The 18,187-nt window shown below is 57.7% G+C and overlaps 1 protein-coding gene across 4 annotated transcripts in view; it reads left to right on the top strand.

The window, feature by feature from the left end:
- CAPN5 (calpain 5) overlaps positions 1 to 15,177 on the top strand; it is a 51,540-nt gene extending 36,363 nt beyond the window's left edge. For all 4 annotated transcript variants that reach the window (XM_058545552.1, XM_058545549.1, XM_058545551.1 and 1 more), the window contains 10 exons: positions 706 to 914; positions 3,771 to 3,963; positions 4,833 to 5,026; positions 5,813 to 5,890; positions 7,555 to 7,750; positions 8,423 to 8,545; positions 9,744 to 9,940; positions 10,838 to 10,953; positions 11,543 to 11,679; positions 12,648 to 15,177. In XM_058545552.1, the coding sequence (XP_058401535.1) occupies positions 706 to 914; positions 3,771 to 3,963; positions 4,833 to 5,026; positions 5,813 to 5,890; positions 7,555 to 7,750; positions 8,423 to 8,545; positions 9,744 to 9,940; positions 10,838 to 10,953; positions 11,543 to 11,679; positions 12,648 to 12,818 (1,614 nt within the window). In that variant the 3' untranslated portion in view covers positions 12,819 to 15,177. The remainder of the gene's footprint in view (positions 1 to 705; positions 915 to 3,770; positions 3,964 to 4,832; positions 5,027 to 5,812; positions 5,891 to 7,554; positions 7,751 to 8,422; positions 8,546 to 9,743; positions 9,941 to 10,837; positions 10,954 to 11,542; positions 11,680 to 12,647) is intronic.
- Positions 15,178 to 18,187: the final 3,010 nt, after the last annotated feature.

The following is an 18,187-nucleotide window of genomic DNA, read 5'->3' as shown; positions in this document are numbered from 1 at the left end:
TCACCAGAGAAAGAGCCTGGAGCAGGGAGCAGGGGCTGGGGCTGGGGTGCGGGGTGGGTAGAGCGCTGGGGGCGGGGTGCGAGGACAGAGCACATTAGCGTTTGGACCTCATTTTCCAGGGAAGTGACTTGATCAGAAAGATCACTGTGCTGCTGTGTGGGTTGAGGGCAGATGTGGCTGCTGATGGTGTTACGGTGTCCAAGGACGAGGAGATGGGCCACTGGGCCTGGGTGGTGCCGGGGGATGGAGAGGAGGAGATGAACTTTAGCAGAAGGTAGGAGCTCTGATTGGCCTGATTGGTTGGAGAGAGGGAACAGGACGAGGCCAGGGTGGCCCAGTTTCTGGCTCGAGCGGGACTGGATGGGTGGTGGTACCATGCACCAGGCTGAACTGGGGTGGATACAGTAGATTTCTGAGCAGGGAGCGTGCGGATGGAGGCGTGAGGGTGGGAAGGGGAAGCTTACAGAATCAGAATGACAGAGTGGGAAGGAGCCTAAGGGAGCCTCCAACCACTGCAGAGATGGGGAAACTGAGGCCCAGAGATGAGAAGGATTCACCCAAATCCCACACTGGTTCATGGCAGAGATGGAAATTGACCCAGTATTCCTTTCCACTTAGATTCCCTGGAGCCAGGCACCCCTGCTTCCTCAGGAAGCCCGCTGTGTCCCTCACTGTGTCCCCGTCCTGTCCCCCCTCCCCATCCAGGTCATCCCAGACTGGAAGGAGCAGGAGTGGGACCCCGAGAAGCCTGACGCCTATGCGGGCATCTTCCACTTCCAGTTCTGGCGCTTTGGGGAGTGGCTGGACGTGGTGATCGACGACCGGCTGCCCACGGTCAACAACCAGCTCATCTACTGCCACTCCAGCTCTCGCAACGAGTTCTGGTGTGCCCTGGTGGAGAAGGCCTATGCCAAGTAGGTGCCAGCGGTGGGCAGGCGGGCAGGTGGCCAGGCTGGGGCGACACTCCTGGTGGGCTCTGCGTGGGTGTTCCTCCAGCCAGGGCTCCAGGCACAGAGAGGTGAGGGGCTGGTGCAGAGTCACACAGCATGCTCAGAGCCTGGGCACCCAGAGCTGAGCCTGCACTGGGTGGGGTGGAGGCCTGGACTGAAGGTTCTCTGGTGCCTGGTGTCAGGTCCCCACGACCAACCCACGTAGGGAGGAATAACTACTCTCACTTCTGCCTGGGAAGACTGAGGCCCAAGCAGGTGTCCTGCAGGTAGCCTGGGCAGAGCTGGCTCTCACCTTCAGGTGGGTGCTTCTTTCCCAAAGATCCAAGCTGCCCAGCCCTCCCTGGAGGCCCTGTTGGGGCTGTGGTGTCTCTGAGCCTGGGCTGGCTGTGGAGGGGGACCGAATGACCACCTTCCCTGCTCGCTGGGCTCCCCTGCTCCACCCATCCATCTGTCTGCCTGACTGACTGTCCATCCATTCTATCTTTGCTGACCCCTCATCCCGCTCTGTGCCAGGCCCTGGGTCCCCAGCACGGGCACCCGCAAAGGTTTGCTGAGCTGTGGAGGGCTTTGGGGCACAGGGACCTGCCCAGACCCCTGTAGGCCTGGGGCAGGAGGGCCAGTGGGCTCAGAGACCAGCCCCGCCAGCTCTGGGGAAGCATCTCCCTGGTTCCTCCTCCCAGGCCCCTTGTCAGTCCCTTTAGACAATGTGTGTCCGTGTGTGTGTGTGAAAGGAAAAAGAAGAACAGAACTCCCAACATCAGAAACAAACTCGAGAAAACAGTGGTTGCGAGATTCCATTTTTAATCCTAAGAAAGCAAAACCCGCCCCCTGGTGGTCACTGAGTGTCCGCGGTAGCAGGTGCAGGCCCCCCTCCTCCCACTTCTGGGAAAGCTGCTCAGTGGGCTTGCTGGGGTGTTTTGTTTTTATAATAGTTTTATTATTTTTTTAATTGTGGCAAAATATAGTATTTATCAGTGTAACTGTGTATAAGTGTATGATTCAGTGGTGTGAATTACATTTACAGCGCTGTGTACCCGTCACCACTATCCATACCCAAAACTTTTTCATTATCCCGAACATAAACTCTGTACCCACTAAACAGTAACTCCCCCTTTCTCCCTCCCCAGCCCCTGAGAACCTCTGTTCTGCTTTCTGTCTCTGTGAAGATCAGGTAGCTCATATAAGTGGAATCATACAGAGTTTGTCCTTCTGTCTGGCTTATTTCACTTAGCAGAATGTTTTCAAGGTCCATCCATGTTGTAGCATGAATCAAAATTTCACTCTTCTTTATGGCTGAATAGTATTCCATGTGTGTATGTGTCAGCCTTTGTTTATCCAGTCACCTGTCGATGGACATTGGGGTGTTCCCACATGTTGGCTATGTGACTAGTGCTGCTATGAACGTGGGGGTTTGAGTCTCTACTTTCAGTTCTTTGGATATATGCCTAGGAGTGAGTTGCTGGGTCTTATGGTTCTATGTTTAAATTTTTGAGGAACCACCAAACTGTTTTCCACGGTGGCTATGCCATTTATACTTGCTCATTTTTTCATTTATTTACTTTTTGAATTATAAAACGAATGCATGTCTGTTGTAGCAAACCCAGAAAATATAGAAAATCATGCAGGAGGGCTGGCCCCGTGGCTTGGCGGTTAAGTGCACGCACTCTGCTGCTGGCGGCCCAGGTTCGGATCCCGGGCGCGCACCGACGCACGGCTTCTCCGGCCACGCTGAGGCCGCGTCCCACATACAGCAACTGGAAGGATGTGCAGCTATGACATACAACTATCTACTGGGGCTTTGGGGGAAAAAATAAATAAATAAAATTATAAAAAAAAAAAAAGAAAATCATGCAGGAGATATTAAAAGTCTCCTGTCCTCCTGTGTAGTCTCCCAGCAGCCCCCCCACCCCGCTCTGTGTTTTGGGATCTGAGGTAACAGGGCTCCTCTGTCCAGGACCAGCACGGCCAGGGCCCCCCTCCTGTCTCCATTGCCTCCCTTTGCCCTCCATGCCCTTCCCACCCCCTGCCCACCACTGGCAACTCTTTCAACATCTTTGATACATCTTTTTGTTTGTAGGTTCCTTACAAAACCTGTGTTGCTGTTTTGCCGGCATGAATTTTCACTTTACGTAAATAGTGTTTTGTTATATATCCCATCTGCTTCTCAGGCTTACATTCAGCACCCTGCCTTTAAGACCAGCCCTTTCCTAACATTTAGATAAGGAGCCACAGCTGGGTCCCTAGCACCTGGCGTGTTGCACATAGTAGATGCTTAATATTTTTTAAATGAATTATTGTGTACATTTGAAACATAACTGGCATCCAGCTGGGCTGCTTCTTCAAACATAACAAACGAGCACTGGCATTGCCCTGCAGGGCGATTCTTTGGCAGTGCTGTGCTCAATGGCTGCTGAATGTTCCAGAGTGGAGACACAGCGTTAGTTTTTAAAACCAGTTCCCTGTTGTTAGACAGTTTTGCGTTGTTATAAATAATGTTACTCATCCAGAATTGATGTGTCAAAAGATATATAAGCTTTTAACACTTTTGAAAAGAATTGCTAGATTTCTGGGCAGCTAACTTTTGAAGATGAGACATCTAAGGCAAAGAGGAATATGAGTGATAAAATGGTGTGGGTCAGTGGGACAAATATTAGCCTGGGAGCCAGAGTCCTGGGTTCTAGTGTTGGCTCTGCTGTGGCCTGCTGTGTGACCTTAGCAGTTTGCTTGACCTCTCTGAGTCTCAAAAACCTCCCCATAAGGTAAAGGATTTAGACCGGCAGGGGAGCATGAACTGGGAATTCTTTCCACATTGCTCCCCAGGCTGTCAGGCTGTTACCAGGCCCTCGATGGAGGCAACACAGCGGACGCACTGGTGGACTTCACAGGTGGTGTTTCCGAGCCCATCGACCTGACCGAGGGTGACTTCATCAATGACGAGGCCAAGAGGAACCAGCTCTTTGAGCGTGTGTTGAAGGTGCACAGCCGAGGAGGCCTCATCAGTGCCTCCATCAAGGTGAGAGCACAGAGCCGGGCCCCAGAGGCAGCCCCTTCCCTCACCGACCCTGATGGGGTGGGAGGTGGCTGTCGCATTCCAGGCAGAGCCCCCGCCCAGGTTGCTCATTAACCCAGACCCTCAGCCTCATGGGGAGAGGGGAGCAGTTGGAGGGTGCAGCCCCCTCCCCAGTGCTGGGCAGCACAAGCCACAGGCCCCCCACACTCACCCCTACGCTATGAAATGCCTCACCCACACTGTCCGGCCAGCATCCCCCTTTTCCAGCCCTCTCATGTTGGGGTGATGGGTGCCGATGCATCTGAGGGTCCCTCAGTCAAGGTCTGAGGCATCGTAAGCTACAAGGTGACCAAAAGAGGTGAGGGAGCCCCTCCTGCTGCTGGCACAGGGCCAGGCGCTTTAAGAGGATCGCCTTATTTCATTTCGGGTAGGAGAGCTGGGGCTCAGTGAAGGCAGAGTTTGAACCCAGGTTTGGCTGACCCAGTGGTGTGTTGATAAACTGGCTCTCTGGAAAAAGAAAAAGCCCTGATTTGTAGCATTTGCTGATTTCTGTGGTGTAAATATTCCCACCATGGCAGATTTCAAGCTAACGTTTTAACCAGCTTGCAAAATTGAGCCAGTGCTAGTCGACTCCAGCACCCCCTGGGGCCAGCCCCACCGCAGGTCTCTTCCTTCACCCCACACTGCTGCTCCCCCTGGGGCTTGTGAAGGCTGTGCCCACTGGGCTGGGGCCTTCACCTCAGAGGAACGAGGTCTCCCCTTTGTGCGGGGCTGCCATTCCCGCCCCGTCCTGTAGGGGGCAGTGTGGCCCCCCCTGGCTCCAGCTCGAGCCTGACTCAGTCCTGCCTGTGAGCAACTGTGTCCTCCCGCAGGCAGTGACAGCGGCAGACATGGAGGCCCGCCTGGCGTGCGGCCTGGTGAAGGGCCACGCGTACGCCATCACCGATGTGCGCAAGGTGCGCCTGGGCCACGGCCTGCTGGCCTTCTTCAAGTCGGAGAAGCTGGACATGATCCGCCTGCGCAACCCCTGGGGCGAGCGGGAGTGGAACGGGCCCTGGAGCGACACGTGAGGCCCGGGACCAGGGTGCAGGCTCGGGGCTGACCGCAGGGGGCAGGCCCTGGAGCTACACGTGAGGCCCGGGACGGGGGTGCAGGCTCGGGGCAGACCGCAGGGGGTGGGCCCTGGAGCGACACGTGAGGCCCGGGATGGGGGTGCAGGCTCCGGGCAGACTGCAGGGGGCTGGCCCTGGTTTGAGAGCTTGGGCGAGGACAGGGGTGGGCTTTCTGGAGGAGGTGGCCCTGGGGCTGGGCCTTGAAGGATTTGGGAGAGGGTAACTTTAGGAGGAGACTTCCTTTGGAGTGGGTCTGGGGGAGTTGTGGGCTCAGCATGGGCAGAGGCCTGGAGGTGGGGATGAGCTGATTCCTCTAGGGCCGTATGAACCAGTCAGGCAAGTGAGTGAGGAGGGAAACACGCAGGGAGGCCACCAGGGGAGAGAATGGGGGTGACTGTGCTTGGCTCCTGGCCCTGGTGTGGCGAGCAGAGGAGCAGAGTCCAGGCCCCCAGTGAAGGAGCCCCCCGCATTGAGGGTCATTCCTCGCTGGCCCCCAACCTGCAGCTTTGCTCCCAGACCTCCAGGCCCCTGGTGGGGTGGCAGCCACGGTCACCTGCGGGAGTGGGCAGACAGGGCTTCTTGTGGAGGGGCCGGGCCTGGCCCTGGGTGCCTCCAGACACACCCACACTGATGGGCCTGTTGCCAAGCGACGCTCGTGCCTCCTCTCCCCTGCCAGGGTGACCCTGAGGGACCCTCCTCTTATACCCCTCCCCCTCCCCCCCTCCGTGCTCATGTCCCAGCTCAGAGGAGTGGCAGAAGGTCAGCAAGAGTGAGCGGGAGAAGATGGGCGTGACGGTGCAGGACGACGGTGAGTTCTGGTGAGTGTGTTTTGGCTCGGCTGAGGGAGGAGCCTCCTGTGGGCTGGGCAGGGAGCGCCGGGGCCAGGCCCCAGCAAGTGCTGCACTGTCAACTTGCTGTGTGGCCTTGGACAAGTCACGCCGCCTCTTTGAGCCCATCTCCTCTGCTGTAAAATGAGTTGGGCAGTAGTGGGCGGGCCCTTTCATCCCCATAGTCCCCATGCCCACCTCAGGGGACCCTAGGCTGCTCTGGCGCTCAGGTTGAGTCCTCAGCAAGCAGGCCAGGATGCCAGCAGCGGGGGATTGACCAGAGGGCTGGGGGCGCGCTGGCAGCCTGATTGCCTAGAGCAGGTAGGGGAGGGGAGAGGCCTCACGAAGGAGCTGCATCCCAAGCTAAGACTCGGGGTGCAGAGGGGAGCACCCGAGGCCAGGGACAAGAGAGCACACTTGGGTTTAGGGAGGCGAGGGGGATTTAGGGGGTACATGGGTGAGGCATGGCCTGGGAAGATGGCAGCAGCCTTGCTTAAAGAGCCCAATAATGACTCCTGCATTCGTTCACTCCTGCATTCATTCGGCCTGCTTTCATTCACTGCTGCATTCATTCAGCCTGCATTCATTCACTCCTGCGTTTGTTCACTCCTGCATTCATTCAGCCTGCATTCATTCACTCCTGCATTTGTTCATTCTTGCATTTGTTCACTCCTGCCTTCATTCAGCCTGCATTCAAGTTCACTTCTGCATTCATTCACTCCTGCATTCATTCGGTCTGCATTCATTCACTCCTGCATACCTTCAGGCTGCATTTAGTCCAGACTGTGTGCCAGGCTCAGTGTCATTCTTCAGCAGAACACTTATTTTGGAGAATCACCAATGTCCTGGGCGGGTACAGGGCACCCTGTGTGCGGTGGACGCTGTGAGGGCACCAGGCAGACCCAGAGGCAGATGGCAGTGATCCTAGCACCCCTGTGAGAACCCTTCCTGCAGGTGTCAGGAGAGCCACTGCAGGAGGACCCCCCAGCCCTCTGGTCTGGGCTCCTGTGGACGAGATCCACTTTGCCCTGTCTGCCTTGGGGGTCAGTCGAATTAAAAGATAGCAATAGGAGACCCTCATCAGTGGAGAGGGCTTCTTCCTAAGGCCTTTCTCATAGGTGTTCACACCTGATGCGTCTGTGTGCATGTTCTCGTGTGTGTGCACACTTGAAGGGGGGGTGGGCACTCCCCATGCTCCGCCCAGGCTCTCACAGGTGTGCACAGCAATGTCGTGGCCACTGCAGCAGGCTCACCGAGGGGTTCCCACCCCCAGGTGATTCAGGCCTCACAACAGCTGTGGAAGGTAGTGGATGGAAACGTGCTTTATAAACTGTAGAGGACTGTACAGCTCAGTTATTCATACTATTAATAGTTGTAACAGCCAGCCTTTGCCAGCTCCTCTGTCTGCCGGAAGTTGTGCTATGTGCCTTTCTCGCGTTACTTAGTTCCTGCGCTAACTCTGTGAGGTAGGCAGCTGTTGTTAGGTTCATCCCCATCTTACAAATCAGGAAACTGAGCAAAAGAGACGTGAAGGGTCCAAGTGACGCCGTGTCCGCGCTCGCTCCTGGGTGGGCCGTGGTTCAGATCACGCAGGGTCAGTGGGCGGGTGGGCCGGCCGGGGGGACCTGCCCGGCTCAGCCCCTTGCCACGCCCAGGATGACCTTCGAGGACGTGTGCCGGTACTTCACCGACATCATCAAGTGTCGCCTGATCAACACGTCTTACCTGAGCATCCACAAGACGTGGGAGGAGGTCCAGCTGCGTGGCGCCTGGACGCAGCACGAGGACCCGCAGCAGAACCGCAGCGGGGGCTGCATCAACCACAAGGACACCTTCTTCCAGAACCCGCAGGTGGGTGCGCTCAGGGACCCCCACCCTGCCCCTGCAGCAGCTGCAGGGGCCCTGGCCACTGTCCTGCTGTGGACTCCTGCATGACCTCGGACATCCCTGTCCCTCCGTGGGCCTCAGTGCCCCCACCTGCACAGAGGGGGTTGGATGGGCACGTCTGGGCGGTCACGTAGCCCCAACCTTGCAATCTGACCCTAAGATGCTAAAAATGGGGAAACTGAGGCTCTGAGGACTGAGTGCCTTGTCTGGAGTTACAGACACATTTAGAGGCTGAGCCAGGGGCTCAAACCCCTTGTTTCCACACCCACAGTGCTGCTCCTTCTGGGGAACACGGCCAGGCTGGCTCCCCACAGGGACCTCTCCCCTGCAGCCTCCTCGGTCATGACCCTGGCAACTGCGTGGTCTTCACGTTGGGTGTGCCTTCATTGAGCACTGACTGTGTACAGGCTCTGAGCTGAGCATCCATGATCTCCTGAGCCCTCCCACCCCTCATGCAGGGTGGGCATTGTAGGCCATCTCACAGAGGAGGGACCGAGGTTCAAAGAGGTGATGTGACTTGCCCTGGCTCACACAGCTGAGCCGGGGCCTGGCTCTGGGCTGAGCTTTCGGGAGCCAGCGAGCCCATCATTGGCATAGTCTCACTCTGGTGTTTTTCCTCCTCGGCCAAACCCACAGTACATCTTTGATGTCAAGAAGCCAGAAGATGAAGTGCTGATATGCGTCCAGCAGCGGCCGAGACAGTCCACCCGCCGGGACGGCAAGGGCGAAAATCTGGCCATTGGCTTCGACATCTACAAGGTGAGGCCAGCTGGGACCCCTGCTCTGGGTGAGGAGAGTGAGGGAGCTGGAGTTTGGGCCGCCTGGGCTTGGAGAGAACATTCTAGAACACCTTAGTCACCGACATCACCTCTGCCACCCTGGCTCCGTTGGCTGATGCCATGGGCATGTGTGGCGTGGGTCCTGTTTGGAACACCCACAGAGGGCCCGGCCTGCCTGGGATTGGCTCCCATGGGAGCTCTCAGCCTGATCTCTTCCTGCCCCAGCCCCACAGGCTGTTTGGTGGATGGGGAAGGGGAGGGTTGCTGGTGGTCAGGGCCGGGCTCTGGGAGGCCCCTGCTGCTCCTTCCCTCAGGGCTCTGGTCCCCCTGAGTTGGAGGCCTTCCTGGGCGCTGGGGGGAGGCATCCTGGGAGGGCTGGGCAGGCCTACCACTGGCCGCTCCCTCGGCCTGGGCCCCACATGTTGTGATGCCCAGTGTGTGGTGACACTCAGCATGGTGGGACACCCAGGGCCTGCCAGACAGCGAGAACCCAGCGAAATCACGTGAACATGCCAGGCGCATGATCTGAGTCGAGTCCCTGGCATTTGACGTGCTCCGTTGTGTCATAACGGTTGTTCACGTCATTGTGTTGGTCATTCATTGTGTGCTGACGTGTTGTGTCATGACCTTCACTGATGGGACTGTGCCTTATCATGGCACTTGTTTCAGGCGTGGTCCAGCACGTGCTGGCAGCTGGCGATGTCATTTCACGGACACGTGCTGTGACCTGGGCAGATAGCGATGCTTGGTTCTCTTGTGATGGTCAGAAGCCCTTGGACATTGTACCGGGGGATTCCTGTTGCCCCCCAACTTAACAGCTTTATTGAGATGTAATTCACAGACCATAGAGTTCACTCATTTAGAGTGTACAGTGACTTTTAGTGTATTCATGGAGTTGTGCAACCATCACCACAATCAGTTCTAGAACATTTTCATCACCCCAAAAAGAAACCCTGCACCCTTTAGCCATCACCACCCACTCCCATCCCCCTCCCTGCCCCCAGCCCTGGGCAAACACTCATCTACTTCTGTCTCTGTAGATTTGCCTGTTCTGGGCATTTCACGTAAGTGGAGTCTCTCACTCTGTTCCTGGTGGCGAGGGAGAGCTGTGGGGTGTGGGATGGGGTGGGGTGAGGCTGGAGGGGCATCTGTGACCCGGGCACCACCCCCCCCTGCAGGTGGAGGAAAACCGCCAGTACCGCATGCACAGCCTGCAGCAAAGGGCCGCCAGCTCCATCTACATCAACTCGCGCAGCGTCTTCCTGCGCACGGAGCAGCCCGAGGGCCGCTACGTCATCATCCCCACCACCTTCGAGCCAGGCCACGCTGGCGAGTTCCTGCTCCGAGTCTTCACTGACGTGCCCTCCAACTGCCGGTGCGCGGGGCTCCTCGGGGCCAGGGTAGGGAGGGCCGAGGTCCACACCAGGCTGACCCGGAATCTGCAGCTCAGAGATGTTCAGTGTCTGCCCGAGGCCTGGAGCCCAGGCCTCCAGCCTCGCTGGGCCCACACCAGCGCCCATCTCCTTCCTCTCCCTTCCCTGGCTCCTCTGCCCCAGCCTCTCTTGGCCACATAAAGGAACAGTTTCTCATATGTGCACAGCGCTTCACAGTTTATAAAGAAGCTTCCACTCATCTCATTTGCTCTTCCTGAACCCTGAGTGGGAGGCCTGACCCCTCCATTTTATGGATCAAAATTGGAGATTGAGGTTGGCACGTGGTGGAGTCGGCCTAGGCGGGCTGCTGAGGCTGTCCCCATCCCTGCTGGGGTGCAGACCCTACGCGTCCCACACTGCTCTCCCGCCTTGGGAGGCAGCCCAGATCAGTGCTCCCTGCCCGCATCCCAGACCTGGAGGCAGCTTGTCTGGTGGGATCAGGGGACCTCAGTCCCGCCGGTCTAGACTCCACCGCTCTCCAACCGTGCGGGCAGGTCTCTTCCCTCCGCGAGCCTAATGCTCCCTAATCTGTAAAATGGGCATAGTAATAGTCACCTGTCTCCCAGGGCTTTGTGAGGGTTAGAAACAATACCTGTAACTTCCCAGCAGAGGGCTTGGCACCCAAGAGGTGCTCAGTGAATTGCTGTTCCCTTGGGGGAGGATGGGGCACCCCTGGGTGGGGATGGAGCAGCGGGAAGCCACTGGGGGTCTGCCGAGGACGAGTGATGTCTGCACCAAACACTGCTCCTTTCCCCCTCCCCACTTCTTGGACCTCCTCACCTTCTGTCTTCCCGGCCCCCTCCATGACCTGTCCCCTCTTCTCCTCTGCCCTGTTCCAGGGAGCTGCGCCTGGACGAGCCCCCTCGCTCCTGCTGGAGCTCCCTGTGCGGCTACCCCCAGCTGGTGACTCAGGTGCACGTCCTGGGGGCTGCTGGTCTCAAGGAGTCCTCGTCAGGTGAGCTCACCTGGGGAAAGCCCTGGCCCTTCTCCCCAGGGAGGTTGCCCCATGCCCTCTCCCTCATCCCCAGCCATAGACACCCAGCCTCCAGAGCTCTCCTGCTCTCTCTCATTGAATGAGCAAGCCTTTCCTGACATCCACCCTGGGCCCAGCCCAGGAATGAAACTGGGTGCATAGAGAAAACAGGCTCTGCTGCCTGCTCCTGGGCAGCGTCCAATGTTGTGGGGCAGTTAGACACAGGGACAGGCAGCTGGGAGGGAGGGTTCAGGGAAGGCTTCCTGGAGGGGGTGGTCTTTCTCTAGGCTGAGGAGGTGTTGAGGTATGAAGCCTGGTGGAGTGGAATAGGGGAGAAAAGTGCTCTGGGCAGGGGAGGAAGAGCATGGTGAAGGCCTGGAGGCCAGGATTGCCAGTGTGCCCCTGCTGTCTCTGGAAGTTAGGAAGCGGGTCAGGCTCTGGTCTCCCTTCTCCTGAATACACGAGCTCAGGCTTCTGCTCCCGGCAGGGGATTTCACCTCCCAGACATGTGTCCCATCTCGGCCCTGCCCCAGCCCCCACCCTCGCCGCATCGCCCACTCCGTCTCTCTAGGGCCAAACTCTTACGTGATCATCAAGTGTGAGGGGAACAAAGTCCGCTCGGCTATGCAGAAGGGCACCTCGACCCCCGAGTACAACGTGAAAGGCATCTTCTACCGCAAGAAGCCAGGCCAGCTCATCACTGTTCAGGTGAGCCTGCCCATCCAGACACTTCCCCACTCAGAGGGGCAGGGCCCAGGGTGACAGAGCCTTGACGGGGACCCAGGAAGGCTGGGGTCTAGTTCCCGCTCTGTCTCTGACACGGTGTGGCCTTGGGAATTCTCTCACCTGCCCCTCCTGGTGCCCCAGCGTCCCCTCTGTGGGTGAGTGAGTTAGATTGGCCAGTGTGATTCTGAGACCCAGCAGGGTCAGTCTCCTGGCCAGGGATGGTGGTCATCTGTGCTGACCTTGCCCCAAAGCCTTTGGAATTGTTCCTTAAATCCCTCTTAGGGGGTCCACCTGGGAAAGTTGCACTGAGATGGCATATGGCAGGGGTGGCTATTTCCTGAGAGCAGGGGGTCAGAAAGCCAGGGTTCTGGGCATGGGCTCTCTTCCCCTCTCAGGCCAAGGTGGCCGGTGACAACAACTCCGAGCTCATTAGCAGAAAGCCCTCTGTCCCTTGGGCCCAGGCCACCATCTCTTCGGGTGAGAAACCATCTGTAAACAAACAGTTGAGTGCAGCGGGGGAGCCACTGTAGGTTTTCCAAGTTTTTCTAACACTGGTTCCCACTGGATCAAATCACAGACCCGTAGATGTCGGGGCTAGAAGGGCCCTTAGGGGCCGTTGATCCAACCTTCATATTAAAGATGGGGAAACCAGGGTGGGGGTGTATCACTTGTCCAAGGTCACCCAAGGTCAACAGCAGAGCTACTAATAACAGACTTAACTTTCTACGTGGAAGGGAGCTTTGACAGATGGGAGGAAGCCCGAGGCTCCAGAAGGGGCAGAGCCTTGCCTGAGGTTCCTGGTGAGGCAGAGGCGATGCAGGGCTCCACTTCCTCAGCCAGGCTTGCCCTGCAGGAAGGGGATCCAAGGCCCTGCCACTCCCGCCGGCACCCCCACAGACTTATACTGCTGGTTTTGGAGATGTGCCCCATGATCCTCTGTCTCCTCCCAGATCTGGAACCACCGACTCCTGAAGGACGAGTTCCTGGGCCAGGTGCACCTGAAGGCTGATCCAGACGACCTCCAGGCCCTGCACACCCTCCGGCTCCAAGACCGCAACAGCGACCTGCCGGGCACCATTGCTGTGCACGTACACAGCAGTGCCTCTCTTAGGGCAATCTGATGCCTGCCTGCCTATCTGGCCCTCACAGTTCTCACCGCCACCTGCATGTCCCCAACCAGGCTGGGGACTACCCTGGGAGCCAGGATGCTGGGGTCCTTTGCCCAGCTTTTCTACTGACTTGCTGTGTGACCTGGGGAGGTCTCTGCACCTCTCTGGGCCTCAGTGTCCCGAGGACCCCAAGGCATCCCCTTCTCATGGAGGAGTCTTCTTGCCTGAGATTTAAAATAGCCCTCCTTACCCCAACTGTCACTACTGCTAAGGGACTCTATCCGTTGAAAACATTTTCCGAAGGCCCTGCTGTCTGCCGACGGAGTGCCAAGATGTCACTTGTTTACACACAAACTGCCACATCCCCCAGCCCCACTCTTGCCCCAGTGTCCCAGGCCTTGCTTTCTCTGTCACCGACACCTGGTTTTCCAGCCACCTTGAAAGGACCCTTGGCTCTTGCTGAGTTCCTGCTCAGGCTGGAATTTGGGAGATGTACAGGTGACATTCTTTCATTCTCTCATCCCATCCATTTATTTATTCAACAGAGATTTGCCAAATGAGTAAATGATGCCCATAAACCCCCCAGTGGAGCTGGGCCCCTCCCTGCAGCTCTGGAGACCCAGCATCCGTGCTGGGCCTCACCTCTGCTCTCAGGTCCTCTCAGAGGCGGGTGCCGAGATGCCCGGAGGAGCTGTGGCTCCTTCTCATTCCAGGTTCTGATTTACTGCAGCCTCTAGTTTAAGGTCCCTGGAGAGATGATGGCAGCATGGAGAGGAAGGGCAACTTCCTGCCTCCACTGCTGTGATGCCAGAAGGAGTGTGCCTGGTTTAGCGGGCCAGGGGCCGAGCGGGTGGGAGTGGGACATGCTGCCAGGCCCCCTCTGCTACAAGACCTGGGCTTTTCCTGGGAGAAGGGCCTCTGGGCTGGAGGTCTCAGGCCTGCCGGGCTCAGGTCACCCACTGGGCTCGGCAGGAGAGGTAAATCCATTGCCTGACCAGAGGCCCCTCCACCAACATTCCCCCCAAAACGCAGCCAAAGAGGCCACAGCCCTCTTTTTGCTGCCTGGACCAAAATGTTCCTTTTAGTCCTCAACGTTTTATATTCTTTCTGTTTTAAAACTCTCAGTTTTAACCAGGGGTTTTTAAAGGAAGACTGAAAGCCTGAGCCCCTTTTTCTTCTTAAACTCCAGTTCCTGTGGTCCTCTGCTTTTATGTTGATTCCTCTTGGGGCAGGACAAGGGGAGGTCGCACCTTCTCAGAGGAGGGCTGCAGGTGGATGAGGAAGAGGGTGGTCTGTACTCCCATGTTTTGTGAGCTGGCTCCGCCTGTGTTCTTGGCGACAGTTGGCGCTGTGACCCGCTGGGGGTCTCCTCTGTGCCCTCTCGGGCTCCAGACCAGGTGACACCAATGAAAAAGGCTGGTTGGTTCAAGAACCGGAATGCCTGTGGCCCTGCTGGGAATTCCTGTTGGGAACCTGAGCTTTTGGCTCCAGATCTGGCTGTTTGGTCCAGTGTCTGGCCGGAAGTGCTGGATCCTTGACTTTCCTCCTCACTCCATGGCCAGCTCTGCTCCTATGTTCTGAGAGGCCAGGGACTAAACAACAGGAGGACAAGAGGATTCCTTCTTGAAAAGCCGGGACTTCCCCCCGAGAATGTGGGCCTGGGGCCAGGACTCTGCGCATGACCAGGAGCAAGTCACTTAAACCTCCTGTGCCTCAATTTCCCCCTTCTGCAAAGTGGGGCCAATGATTCTTGCTTGTCGGCACTCTTACTAACAAGTGCTGAATAAGGGCAAAACCACACCCTTTCTCTATGTATCTCTGTATGCATACACACTCTATACACTCATGTAATCACCACTTCTGGATGGCTGTTTCAAATGGAGACTCCGGAGTTGGGGTGAAGAGGTGGGGGGGGTAAGCCAGCTTGGGGCCTCTGGGGCCCACACATGGGTCTTTGCTCTTTGTCCACCTGGGCTACAGGACAAACCAGGACTACCTGGCAGACCCGTGTGGGCTTCAGCCTGGGGTCTGGGCACTGCCTGCCCACCAACAGAACCAGTCCTGCAGCCCTGCCCTTGCTTCCTGCCCCTCTGGGTGGGCCGGGCTGGCTCCTGGCTGTGCGGCCCTGGGGACTGGGCAGGTGAGGATGAGTTCTTCCAGGCTGGGACTGGAGGATGGGTGGGGAGAGCAGTTGCTCTGTTCACATGGACCCTTCAGCCCATGGAGGCCGCAGAGTCCCCATTTGCAGATGGGCGGGGCCTCCGGTCCACACCACCCAATCTGGGCTTCCCTCCCCTCAGGGCCCACCATGGGGTCAGTGGAGCGGAGACCTGTTCTGTTCTCAGAATAAACATTACCACAATCCCAGAAAGACTTCTTGTGTCTGTCTGTCCCTCTGGGGGTAAGGGACAGTGGAGGGAATGTTTCCCAGGCTTGGGTGACTGTTCTCTGGTCAGAGGGACGCATGAGGGGTTACAGCTGAGGCCACACCCTGCTGCCTGTCCCGTGCATCTGTGAGCAGAGAAAACCAGCATCGTTCAGTCATTCCTTCGATGGCCTCGTTCCAAGCCCCGTCCTGGGCACTGGGGCTGTCAGGAACCAGCCACGGTCCCTGCTCTGGGGCAGTCAATAAACTAGCGGGGGAGACCAATAGAAATACTCTGATCCTGACGAACACCACGCAGAGGATTCCTGGGGAAGCAGTGTGGGAGTTACTGGGGGTTCTCAGCCTGCCAGGGCAAGGAAGGCCTGTCCCCTGATGCACTTGTGAGATGGAATTGTGGAAGGCAGCCGCATGAGGGGCCACGGAAAGAGGAGGTGGCCTTGAGGGGGGCACAGGTGGATGTGGGGAGACAGATGGGAGGCTGTTGACGGGAAGATGCTGGCGCTCGAGCCTCGAAGCCAGGGGTGGCAGTGGGGAGAGACGGTGGGGTTAGATTTTGGAGGGAGAGTGGACAGAACTTGATGATGGGGTTGGGGTGAGGAGTGAGGGAAAAAAAAATGAATTAAGGCCAATTCCTAGATTTCCCTGTAGGACTATGAGAAAAGGATGTTATGAATTCTGTGCCCCATTTAGTGTATTGCCTGGCCCTTATGGGTGCTGAGTAGATTGTAGCTGTTATGGTGTCTGGAGCTCACTCCATACCCCCCAACTTCTCCGCCACTCCACGCCCTTCCCTCCCAGCTCAGACCTGCGTTCTGCCTTGGCACCATGGTCCTCTCTGGTCTCGGTTTTCCTGTCTGTGTGGGGCTGACACCACCAGCTGGAGAGGCTCGGCAAAGTGAGGTGATTGGAGGAGTGGGAGGGACCAAGTGTCAACGGCAGGCACAAGTCCAGGAGTGGGGACAGTGTTCGGGAGCAACTCCTGTCAGGGCCACCTAGCCAAGCACAGTCCAGCACCCAGGGGCCTTCAGGGGTCAGGACTGTGGGGTCAGGCGGAGCCCCGGGCCCAGCAGAGGCTAAGCCCTGGCACTGTTGCTTCCCTTCTGCTGCCCCAGGCAGAGGCTGCATGCTCAGCCTCGCTCCCATGGGGGCACTGGCATGCAGCCGTGCCTGTGCCCAGCAGGTGGCGCACTTGGGCTGTTCAGCCCTCCTGGGCCCCCCACCCCACCCCCTTCCCCGCAGACACACCCCAGTTACAGAGGCTGGAGGTCCCTTTGCCCAGGCCTAGAGCTGCCCCTGGAGAGGCCTGCACTGATAGGGCAGCTGCCAGGGTGGCCGTGGCAAAGGATGGTGACGAGGACGTGCCAGGTCTCTCTCAGCAAGGAGTCCTCGATGTTACTGTCTTTGCCAAAGCTAATAACAAGGGTTTTGTTTACTCCTTTTTTATCCCCCTCCCCACCCCACTTTAAAATCACATATTTCCCTTCAGTTGGTGTGTGTCCCTTGTACATGCAGGATGGCTCCAAGTCAGCTGGATTGAGAAAGTTTCCTGGATGTTACCGACAAGCCACACCTCCCCGCACCAAGAACGGGTTGTGGGGGTGGTGGTGAAGGGATGAGCTTTAGGGGATATCTGAGGGCAGCCCTCGGGAAGTGGTCTGGGGCGAGGGTGGTGTATGTATAGGGACGGGGGAGAAGGGGGCCAGAATGCGGGGCTTGCTACCTTCTGCCCTGCCTGGTCCTTTCCTCACAGAGTCTGAAACAGCCGTTTACAGAGGAGAAAACGGGCTTGGTGGAGGGCAGGCAGGGGTCGAGACTCAGCAAGTCAGTCACCAAATCAGGACCAGAATGAGGTTTCCTGCCCAGGTGCTGAGAGAACAGGTGGTGTGACTGCAAATGACAGCAGGCAGCTGAGGCTGGGACAGGCAGCCAGGGCCCGGGTCCCATGCTGGTCAGCAGCACAGCCCAGAGAGACCCCAGGGCCCCCGTGTCCCTGCTGGGCGGCCAGGGTTCTGCACAGAGCCCTGGGCAGCACAGCCCGCCCCCCACGCTGATGTCATGGCACCCGGACCTCAGAGGCCCCTCCGACTCCGCCTCCTGGGGGAAGGCTCTGGAGTGGGGAGAGGAGGGCAGCAGTGCCGGCCAGCCGGCCAGCCGCCCTGGGCAGAAAAGAAAGGGAGAGACCGAGAGGGAGACAGAGAGTCACACGGTGAAAAACGGAAAGACCCAGAGAGACCCCCAAAGCAAGCCTCAGAGCAAGACAGAGGAAGAGGGGACGTGTGTCTGCAGATTGTCCTGGACCGGCGACCCCAGTTTCCTGAGCCCTCGGAGCAGGTGGCAGCTGCACCCAGGCTGGTGGGCAGCTGCGAGCGGGCAGCTGGGCCCCAGGTAAGTGTGGGCTGCCCAATGTCCTGGGCACTAGGAAAAGGGTTTGCTGGACTTCTGGAGAGTCATGGGCTTGGGCCACCCTGGAGCCCCTGCCCTTGGGTCTGGGCCTCCTGCCACCTTTGGGGGCTCAGCCACCACAGCCATCCAATGAAACTGTCCTGAGCCTGGAAAGATGGAGGCTTGTACCCTGGAGAAGAGAAGAGCCAAGGGGCATGGTGTCCCTCAAATTGTCTCTGACTAGCGATGAGGCCGGGGGCAGACATGCTGGGGGTGACAGAGAGAGAGAGTCCTCTGTCCCTGTCTCTTTGTCTCCTTTGGCCTCCCTCTGATACTCTCTTTATCTTTTTCTTTATCTCTCTCCTTGGATAAGTCACTTCTTTCCTCTGTGTCTCAAATTTCCCATCTGTGAAATGGGAACATGAAGCCCCTCCAGCCAGGGTTGCTGTGGGGACGACGTAAAATCAGGCATGGGCTTACAAATGCAAATACAATTCTGTGTTCCTTGCTGTCAATCTGAAAAACAGTTAACTTGACCATGGGCCAGATCTTTTTTTTTTTTTTTTTGTGAGGAAGATCAGCCCTGAGCTAACATCCATGCTAATCCTCCTCT

The sequence above is a fragment of the Diceros bicornis genome, chromosome 7 (genome assembly GCF_020826845.1).
Source record: "Diceros bicornis minor isolate mBicDic1 chromosome 7, mDicBic1.mat.cur, whole genome shotgun sequence".
In the NCBI taxonomy this organism is placed as follows: Eukaryota; Metazoa; Chordata; class Mammalia; order Perissodactyla; family Rhinocerotidae; genus Diceros; species Diceros bicornis.
This window is presented reverse-complemented; position numbering and strand designations above follow the sequence as displayed.